This window comes from Anarrhichthys ocellatus, unplaced genomic scaffold (genome assembly GCF_004355925.1).
Source record: "Anarrhichthys ocellatus isolate YVR2014 unplaced genomic scaffold, GSC_Weel_1.0 scaffold19, whole genome shotgun sequence".
Lineage (NCBI taxonomy): Eukaryota > Metazoa > Chordata > Actinopteri > Perciformes > Anarhichadidae > Anarrhichthys > Anarrhichthys ocellatus.
Window position 1 is genome coordinate 5,032,228 of NW_022280049.1, and position 11,023 is coordinate 5,043,250.

General features: G+C 45.4%; 1 protein-coding gene across 1 annotated transcript in view; it reads left to right on the forward strand.

The window, feature by feature from the left end:
• Positions 1-11,023, forward strand: part of tenm2a (teneurin transmembrane protein 2a) — a 154,786-nt gene that overhangs the window by 129,712 nt on the left and 14,051 nt on the right. Inside the window, exons 13-18 of the mRNA XM_031858161.1 lie at positions 4,653-4,799; positions 5,977-6,187; positions 6,973-7,092; positions 8,567-8,828; positions 9,141-9,408; positions 10,574-10,717. Coding sequence (XP_031714021.1) covers positions 4,653-4,799; positions 5,977-6,187; positions 6,973-7,092; positions 8,567-8,828; positions 9,141-9,408; positions 10,574-10,717 — 1,152 coding nt within the window. The remainder of the gene's footprint in view (positions 1-4,652; positions 4,800-5,976; positions 6,188-6,972; positions 7,093-8,566; positions 8,829-9,140; positions 9,409-10,573; positions 10,718-11,023) is intronic.

Genomic DNA, 11,023 nt, shown 5'->3' on the forward strand with positions numbered 1-11,023 from the left:
TATATATATATATATATATATATATATATATATATATATATATATATTTATATACACACCACGCAGGGGAATAACAGTTTGTGATCTCCCCATTTCCCCCATCAGAAAGTAGGGCAGCTTTGACTGCAGCATCAGCCCAAGATGAAAGAGTTGTCAGGCCTCAGCTTGGCGCAAAGCACACTTCACTAGCACCAGACACTGTCGGTGTTAGCTTATCTCAGCTTGCCTGTTCTTCATTTCATCTCTGCATGATGTTTGCTTGCATTTATTTTAAAAAGAAATTAAAAAGAATAAAAGAATACTCTCCCCATCTCTTACCTTTTTGCACGTTTTCTCCCACTGCAGACCATGGGAGCATGGTTGACAAAGCAGGTACCGTATCTGACTCTGGTGTTTCTGTTTCTTAGCCTGTGGTGGTAGAAGCTATAGCTGCTGCATTTGTGGGTTTCGGCCTGGCTTGGCTCTGTAGACTCTGTGGTGATATCTGTGCGTAGATCAGAGTGCCAGCCTCGATGACGACTCCCTGCACGCAGCGCACTCCCATTTGCAGCAGTGCGCTGCAGCGGGGGCTCGCTGTCATTGGGCCTCGATGTGTTGTGGGGGTACCGTAGAGCCTAGTGTGGTATCGGAAGTGTCGAGGGGCTGTGCTGTGAACGTGTGGATGTGCATGCGTGTGAGCGTATCTCCCCCACCCACACCCCCCTGCCATGTTTTCCAACGTGGGAACACATCAACACACAACTCCGCTCAGGTATTCTAGTCATGTATTGCGTAAACGCCGCTGCTTTCACACGAGGAGAAAATGATGAGAGCCGTAAAGAACTTCTGAGGTAATTGGTGAATTTCATAGGCCACTGATGCGAGGCCTTAATGTGGTGCCGAAAAATACAGAACTGTTGAGTGTGTGCGTGTTTACATTTGTGGCAACAGTCGCGGGCCATGGAAGAGCGTCTAATACATTTATTTTCTGTGTGTGTGTGTGTGTGTGTGTGTGTGTGTGTGTGTGTGTGTGTGTGTGTGTGTGTGTGTGTGTGTGTGTGTGACTCAGCAAGCGTACACTATTAATTGCAGGTTTCTATCTTTTCATCAAACCCATCCTCTCCAACTTAAGCCTTAGAAAGAAAAAAAAGAAAAAATCCAAACAGTTTAGTCAGATCACACAAAGATAAACAGAAGCATGGCTAAGGTTAAAACATTGATGCAAAAAGAGAAGGGCGCAGGTCCAGGGTGAGTTGTCTCACACGCACGGCAAGAATGCTTAATAGATAGCCCCACAGCTGAACCTCTGTCGGGTTACACAGAGCGGCACAGATTGCTTGACAGTACAGGTCCCCGGAGCACCGTTGAGAGTGTCCTCTCACCCTCTGCGCTTAATGGAATAGCTCTCATTGTTTTATGAAGAAGCAGCCCACAGACAAAGGTAAATCGCGGGGTTAAAAAGGGAGCAAGACTGAGAGAAGGGAGAGTGAAGAAGAGCAGATGGAGCCGAAGGGAAAACAGGGTGACAGGTCGGAGAACACGTGGGGTAAAGTCAATCAATATCATTTTCCAAGATAGCTCATTGAGAACAGGAGGAGGAGCAGATGAGGCGCGGTTTATCCAAGGAAGCGCAGAGTTATCCGGTACATCTATAGAGCAGCGGTCTCGGATTCATGGCTGTGACCTTTACTGTATGACCTTTAGAAGAGGCAGAGTTGGAAACACAGGGAATGGGGAGAACGGAGGGAACTTTTTAGCACGTCTTCTTTTATGCTCTAAGTTCTCATTCTTTCTCTCTCTCTCTCTCTCTCTCTCTCTCTCTCTCTCTCCTCAGAGTCTCACGCAGTATCTTTCTCTATCCAGTCATATACCCCAACACCCACCCACACACACACACACACACACACACACACGCGGAAGAGTGTGTGTGTGCTGACCCATAACCCAAGGCAATTTCTTCTCCTTTTTAAGGGGATTTCATCGGAGTCCAACTACATTAGTGGGGAGGGTGGACTTAATAGTTTCTGAAATCCCACTTTATTCTAGTTAGTATGAGAGGGATATTGACTGGGCCCCGGCATTAAAGAGAGAGGAGTCTCGTGTCGGCCTGCCCAGGCAAGCCGATCAATGCCCGCTATGGATCGTCCTGTCCGGGTGCTTCATAAGTATTTGGCTGCTTTAAATGGCAACTCCATTTAACAGGCAATCACTGCTAACTGCCTTTGTTCCCCGAGCTCAATACTCGGGGACAATCTATTCCAGCTTGACTGTTAATACAGCGTCATGAGCGGTCCCCTGATGCAGAAAATGGTAATAATTACAGATAAAAACCTTTGATTTTATTCCTCTTGTTGAGCTGAAAAACGTAGTTAAGCTTCATGCTTAACCCCCCCCCCTCACCTCTTCTTGTGAGTTCAAACAAGATGGCGCCGTGCCTTTCTCAAAGTCCTCTGTTGACTTTCCCTCGTCGCCTGGTGGTTGAGACATATGACAAAAAGCCAATCGGGATGAAATGCCTGTTAATTTAGCTGCTGCCACGGTTTAGATTGCGCCATTTGTATTCATAATGCATGGCTTTATTGATGCGGCGATTTGTTAGAGGGCAAAACCCTACATTGCAACTTGAGTGAAAATATGTTCATTAATCTATTGAGCGGGACTCAATGAAAATCGTTTCATATTCATAATCTCTTACTGGGTTATTTTGTCCTCCTTCACTCTGTGTCGGCACTCACTACTACTGAGTGGGAAATGTCAGGTAATATCTCAAGGGTGCGTTGTGCTGGGCGCGTGTGTGTGTGTGTGTGTCTGTGTGTGTGTGTGTGTGTGAGAGTGTGCGTGTGTTTGAGTAAGTGCCTTTGCGTGCATGCACGTATTGTTTTATCAGTCAACCCTGTCTTTGCCTCCATATCCCGTGGGTAGACTTAAGAGTGTCTCATCCTGCTCCCTCATTTATTGAAGAGGAAATCACTGTGACAAGTTTGTTTGAGGCTCTTTGTGCTACCGGAGAAAACATTGTCATTGTGTGTCATCATGCCTTTTTTTTTTTTTTTTTTTGAACACTCTCCCTGATAGATTATAATGTGGCAAACACACAGACTTGTGTTGGAGCTAGAAAAGTGTGATTTAGAGGGATATGGGAAAATGGTACGGCAGGCCAGGAGTTAAAGGCCTTTTTTTTTAAAAGACGTTGATGGGCAAAATTGTCCCAGCATGGATGCAAAGTACCCTAATGGAATATGAAAATGTCATAGTAAGCTTTCAGAAACAAAAGTATTTATCTCTTGGCATTTAGCGGACATTTGGACCCAATTTAGTAGAAATGTTTTTTTGATTTATAAGTTACCTTAAAGGGCCAGTGTGCAGCATTTAAGGGGATCTATTGGTGGAAATGGAATATAATATTAATAAGTATGTTTTCTTGAGTGTATAACCATCTAAAAATAAGAATCGTGCTTTTTGTTACTTACTTCTTGCCAAGAGTTAGATGAGCAGTTTGATACCCCTCTCATATATGTCCGTTCAGTGTGAAGCTGGAGCCAGCGGAAAGCTAGCTTAGCTTAGCATAAAGACTGGAAACATCGGGAAAGGGCTAGCCTGGCCTCGTTCGTACAGGGGATCGTGTGTGTGACTTTTTCTTGGCCGGGCACAAGAACTTCTTGGAGTGTCTGCTGGCTGTCTGGCAACCACGCTGTGACAGCAAGACTCAATGAGGTCACTGCTCCCAGCCAAGAAATAGACCCGCACAAAACCCCCTCCCATCAAAACTAAATGTATTTGTACAGATTAAACAGACAGAAGATACAACACGTAAATTAGTGAGCTTCAGACAGAGCTGTTTGCAGTCTTTATTCTAAACTCAGGTCATATAACTGTGTGCAAAAAGCAAATTAGCCTATTTCCCAAAATGCCAAACTATTCCTTTAAATTTTCTTTAGCATTACAACCAACCAAAAGTGACCAGATAATACTTTGACAAGATCGTACTGCCCTCTATAATTGCAAATTTCCTCATCCAGAGGCCCATAAAATGTCTGCTTTTCCCTGCATGCCTTAAAGCCACTCTTGAGTTGAGGGTGGCCCCGCTATGCTAGTTACAGAACTTTCTTGGCTTCAGGGCCTCAGATTCTGGTAGAGCTTTTTGCATAAACTAAAGTGAAGGTTTATTAGCTCATAGACTGCCACCGCACAGATACACACACACACACACACACACACACACACACTCAAGCGAACATAATCCCATTCTCTCATGAGAAAGCATTACTCTCAGGCCATCAGAATCCCATTACCTACACTGAATCATAAGTAAGAGAGAGAGAGAGAGAGAGAGACTGCGAGGGCGAAAGAGAGTGTAATGATCGGGTGGGGCTCTATCAAGTAAGTGTATCGAGAGGTCTGTCCACACATACACACACGTTGGGAAGGTGCGCATTAAAATTGACGTGCTGAATTAAATTGATTCTTGAACAATCGATACTTAACGTATGCCACCACGTGGTTATTAAATTGAGTGAGACTCATTGGTCTATCATAACCATATGAGCATGTGTGTGTGTGTGTGTGTGTGCGCTCATCCGTGTATCATCGGTGATAAAACAAACAAGCATCACCTTGCTTCTCTCCCATCATCCCTCTCCCTCCCCTTGTCTCCTCCTGTCCTCTCCTCGCAGACGGCTGTCCTAACTTGTGCAACGGGAACGGCCAGTGCACCATGGGACAGCAGAGCTGGCATTGCGAATGCCAGACAGGCTGGAGGGGCCCCGGCTGCAGTGTTGCCATGGAGACCTCCTGCGCCGACAACAAGGACAATGAAGGAGGTGAAATGGGGCTATTATATAAGTGCAGCCCTCTCTTAAGAATGCCTACTGTGGAAATAAATGATTGTTAAAGTAATAAAGCATGAGAGAGGATAAATAATGAATTAAAGCTAGGGTAGGCAATTTACGTTTTTGTTATATTCGTTGAAATTCTCTTTACATCACGACGGCAATAAATCAAATGCTCTGACAAAAAAAGTCCTCGTAATAGGCAGACAATGTTTGCCAATACTAACATGCTAGCTTGACATCTGTGAGTACTAACAATAGCCATGTTTGTTGTTTACCTTTATTAGGATAATGTTTGGTGTTTGCTTAAGCATGAATCAGAAATGAGGTAGTCGGCATAAACTGTTCACAAGAAGTGGACTTACTCGTCGTGACGTCACCCCATTCGTTTGTGGACTGCGGTTTTCAAGCCGTGAGTTCGGCATTTTGGCCATCGCCATCTTGGAATTTGACCATTGCCATCTTGTTTTTTTGCAACCAGTCAGGGCAAGTGACCATATTTGGACTGCGGAGGAGTGACGTAGAGACGCCATATACGGCTCTGCTAGCACTGGCAACCTGTCAATCACAAGCATACCCTGCTTTATGATCTATTTTACCCTAAATGGACCATAATTTACTAAATGAACATCAAATAAGACTTGAAACTAGAGATTGAGACCATAAACTTATGTTTGCAATGTTTATTGAGGTCATGAATCCAGTGAGGAGTAGAGTCATTTTCTCAAACTTCTATGCAACCAGACCTCTTTTTGCAACCAGAGGAGTCGCCCCCTAATGGCAAGAAGAGAGAATGCAAGTGTATGGCACTTCCGCATTGGCTTCTCTTGGCTGGTAATAAGTGGAAATGGCTAGCGATGACAACGATGCGCTTTCTTTTATTTTGGGGGCGTGGCTTTGGATGGAGGCCTAAAGGGTGGGTTGAGATTTTTTCTTAGATTTCCAAATCTAGTTTACTGTTGCTGGTTTCTTTAATGTTGCCTACCCCAGCTTTAAAACAATAAATATAATTGACTGTTATGAGAGGAGTCTCTGGAGGAGTCTTCTATGAACAAATTATCAAAATATTAAATCAAGAATGGAAGAAGTAGGTTTAGTTTTTGTCTTTTTTGCAATCTTTGCCACTTTCACACCACCACCTCATTATTGCGCTTTCCCTCTGTCTCAGATGGACTAACAGACTGCATGGACCCAGACTGCTGCATCCAGAGTCCCTGTCAGAACAGCCCGCTGTGTCGGGGCTCCCGGGACCCTCTCCTGGTCATCCAGCAGAGCCCGCCGTTCCAGCCCCGCGTCCGCTCCTTCTACGACCGCGTCAAGATGCTCGTGGGACGGGACAGCACCCATGTCCTCCCAGGGGAAAACCCGTTCAACTCGAGGTATGGTGGGAGAGGACACGAACACAGGCTACAAGCACACATTACTATTAGTATTCATATCACTTAGTTAGTTATAGCATTTGATGCAGGATAATATGTAGGAATTTTTTTATTCATTTTCATAATTCAGGGCTAGAGGGGTTTTCATGTTTGCCAATAATGTTTAAAAAATTATTTTACAGGCCTGTGAGATTGCATGTTAAGGATTATTCTTTCAGAAGGTATATGAATAAATAAAAATAGCTCTAGATCCAATGACATAAATATCAAAAAGACTTCAGAAGTGTTCACAGAGCCAGTCAAGACCTCAACAAATCCCAGAGCCAAAGCAGAGCGGGCCGAGATTCCCCCGTAGACTTTGGTAGAGCTGTGAAGCGCTGTCCATGGTGCTGAGTCTCGTCCGCATACACTGCCACATGCCGGCATCATATGTTTCAAAAGAAAGCAGCTCATCAAAGTGATGCTGTATATTTAAATGTTAGTCAATGTATATCGGTGCTCTTTGGCGCAGCCACTCACACACACACACACACACAAACATACGCTCACATCCATCTACATTGTCATGGTTTGTTTATGTGATTGACGGGAGCTAATCTGGATGGCGCGGTCTGCTGATTGTCACTAATTAATGAGTGCTGGAAGACCAGAGCAGTGACTGAATGAATGGGCAAACAGGGGTGATTGAAAGATGGTGAGATTAATCAAACCAGATGATTGATGGTTCGGAAGATTGGGTTGATAGACTATCGCTCCCTCACTCTGTGTCTTCTGTCTTCTTCCAGTTTGGCATCTCTAATCCGGGGTCAGGTGTTGACTACAGATGGAACCCCTCTGGTGGGGGTGAACGTGTCTTTTGTCAACTACCCCCACTATGGATACACGCTGACACGGCAGGATGGAATGTATGTACAACAGCTACCCAGCACTCCTTGCTGAAACTACCTCACCACATAGGCTGTTTTATAAGATTATATTAGATTGCATTATATTGGATTACATTAAATTACATTAGATTAGATCAGATTAGATTAGATAGCTATAATCATCCCATGAGAAAACTGGGCTGTTGCAGCCACAGATAATTAGATACAGCAAAGAAAGAGGATTTTGAATATGAGCGGAGGAAATGTATTTACAAGAACACAAGTGGGAGTCAAAACTCAATCTCCTAAGTGAAAATGTATTAATAAAAAGTATAACGGGAATGAAAACAACAGAAAAAGAATGTGCAAGAAAATATGAAAACACTATATATACTGCAATGGGCCAATCAAATGTTCATGATTTACAAGGTTTTATGTCACATGAGAACATTTTCCAGCAATAGGAGTTTTACTCAAGATAAACAACATGTGAAATGAAATGACAGGGCTGCCGCAGAAACTTTAAAAGCAAAAAATGAATGACAACCTTGAAATTGGATGTTTAAGTACCACAGTTCTTTTGCTTTAATAGCCAACTTCCGAAACACGTTTGGTTAACTCACCTGACATGTCTTTCCATTTCCCCCCGCAGGAATTCAAGTTTCCGGGAAGTTTTAAGGCTGCTTTAATTTGACTTTTCTGTCCAGTTCTCCCCCCCTACAACTGATATTGAATTCCAGTCTGGCTGACATCTGTAACATGTTATTTCAAAAGTTGATTCATTGGTTCTTTAGACTGACCTCCACTCATTAAATGTGCAATTTCTGTGTTCCCTGTCTCAGGTTCTTTAAGCACCCGTCTCCTCCTCTTATCAGTGCTTTTCTTTGCAGCCTTTTCTCCCAGTTAGGCCGAGCTGACGCTGAAACAGCCCAACTCCTAGTAACATTTAAGTAACCTTGTATTTCAGAGGCAGTTACTCACCAGTCTCACAAACTTGTGACTCGAAAGAACGTGTTTCTGATATCCCTGCCTGACCTTCTTTAGTTTTGATGAGTGCTATTTTCTCCCACTTGTTACAGGCTCTCTCGGCCGCACCGGTTCCAGACTCGTACAGAGCTCTGGCCATTTGCCATGGCAAACTGTGTAGATGACCTGTTTCTGCACTAATCGTTAGCCCACAGCTGTCTGTCATAATGTGGAGACAAAAGGTGGAAGAGCATCTAATGCAATCACTTTCACCAGTGTTCTAACATTGTGCTATTTATATTTCAGACCTTTTACTGCTGCCTCGACAGCCTTGTCTCTATCTGTGTGTTGTAGAAGTTTGTTGTGACATAATGTAATCATTTTGAAAAATCTATTCCAGGTGTTTGGTTTTTTTTTTGTCGATGAGTTAAAGCAGTGGAGTAAATGTTATATTGGAAGAAACAAAACACTGACAGTGTATGATCGTCCGCCACAGCGCGTCCCCATCTGTACCTTATTCCCATCCTCTTCTTGCAAACCTCTCCAGGTTTGACCTGATAGCTAACGGTGGTGCCTCACTGACTCTGCGGTTCGAGCGCGCCCCCTTCCTGAGCCAGGAGCGCACCGTGTGGCTGCCCTGGAGCCAGTTTTATGCTATGGACACTCTGGTGCTTAAGACAGAAGAGAACACGATCCCGGGCTGCGACCTGAGCGGCTTCGTCAGGCCTGACCCTCTTGTGATTGCATCCCCTCTCTCCTCCTTCTTCAGCTCCAAGCCAGGGGAGAAACCCATCATACCGGAGACTCAGGTGCAGTACCACTGACCTCTGGCAGCCGGCTAATCTCCCTTCTGGTTCCCTCGCTCTCTTCCCTCTCTCCTGTATGCCTGTCTCCTGCAGCTCTCTTTCTCCTTTCGCTTCCATAGCTTTCCCCCCCCCCCCCCACCCCCACCCCACCCCATGTGTTCCCTCTTTCTCTATTTCTTTATTTCTTCCATTGTTTTTTTCCCCTTTTTTGTCCTTCAGCCGTCAGTGGAAGCGTGACCCCCATTACTCCCTCTCCCTCTAATTCCCCCCCGCCTAATCCTTCTCTCCTGTCATCTCCTCTCTTTTGTCTTCCAGGTGCTGCATGAGCAGATCGAGGTGCCTGGCTCAAGTCTGAAGCTGTGCTACTTGAGCTCCAGGACGCAGGGCTACCGCTCGCTGCTCAAGGTGACCATGACTCCGGCCGTAGTGTCTATGGGCCTGCTGAAGGTTCACCTGATGGTAGCAGTGGAGGGCCACCTCTTCCAGAAGTGGTTCCACGCCTCACCCAACTTGGCCTACACCTACATCTGGGATAAAACCGATGCGTATGGGCAGAGGGTCTATGGCCTTTCTGCAGCTGTCGGTGAGTGGAAGGGACGGATGGGAGAGAAGCTGGGTTGTGGGGGTCAGTGGACTAGAAACGTTACCAGTGAGGCATCACTGGCTATGACAGAGGGAGAGCTTGCTAATTAGGGAGCCTGGAAGAGAGCTAATACACCAGAAACCCGGCCTCCATCAACTCCGCGGTATAGCCACAGTTAAGTGCTTTTTTTTTTCTTCTTTTTTTTTTTTTTTTTTATACGTCTATTTTTCATTGAAGCCGCTTGTGGTTCAGTCAGCCAGCCGTAACTGTGGTGAAGGGTTATTAGCCATCAGGGTGAGTTAGCAGTTAGCCACTGGAGCAGCGAGCAGGAGTCCAGGGGAGCCTCGGTGCTATTACATTCTGCTGTCACAGTCGCTCACAGATGCTGTCAGCCAAACACGGCTGTCAGGCCACAGATGCGGCAGACATCTGGGGGACTCAGTGCGGACTAAAATCATGAGGGGCGTTCTGTTTGAGAAAATACATTCACTCAAAGGTCCCCTTCTTCCCGGAGAGTGACCGTAATTTGACGTTTCTTAAAGGTTATGAAGCATATACATGGTTTAAGATCAGGTTATATTTTGCAGGTAAACTACATTATTGTATGCAGTGGAGCAGCCGAGAAGGTGCCGGCAACAGCAGACTTGACTGTGACTCAAGTGGGAGTTGATGTGTTAACACGCTTTTCCTTTTAACAAGTTGTAACACGAAAAAAACACGCACACACACACACACACACACATGCATGCACACAAACGCACTCCTTTCATCTTAGCTCTCTTTGCTTATTTGTACATTTAGTCAGATCAGACTGTCAGCACATGTACACGATTGGGTGCAGCGGCAGAGTTTTTCACCTTGGCAACCGGTGCGGCCCGTGTGTTTATAGGCCCAACGAGTGATCTTTCCAATTAACAAGGTTTTTAATTGATTTAGCAGCATGTGAGAGTGTTAGTCGGGTGTGAGGGCAGGTTTTTGTTAGAGGCGCTAACTAGCTTCTCTGTGTATCACACGTTTCACAACCTAGAGGAACTTGGGAGGATGTGCTCAGATGAAGTTTTGCACAGCCTCCCTTACTTTCACGTTCATGCATTCTCAGTTTTCACTTCTCGTCGTTGCCTCTTTTTCCTCCCTTTCTCTCGCCTCTGCCCTCTCCTGTATGCAGTGTCCGTGGGCTATGAATATGAGTCCTGTGCCAGTCTCATCCTCTGGGAGAAGAGGACCGCCACTCTGCAGGGCTACGAACTGGATCCCACCAGTCTGGGCGGCTGGTCACTCGACAAGCATCACATACTGAACACACGCAGTGGTACGTACACACACGCCCATATGGACTTTTTCATTTTTCCACCCCCTATTACCTTGTAGTTTATATTCAGCCAGTCCCAGCAGGTTTACAGTACTGTATATCTCACATAACTTGCTATTGTCATGGGGGGGGGGGGGTAGACAGCACCGTGCTTCCTGTGGTTCACATGGAGTTGCCAGGCGCCTCTTTTTTTTAACCAGTCTGCAAGGATTTTCAGAAGAAGAGCTTGTGTTCTCTCACTCACGCCAGCCCTACTGAATGAACATGTGCACCTGCCAATCAGCAGGAACTGTTAGAACAGGGGGG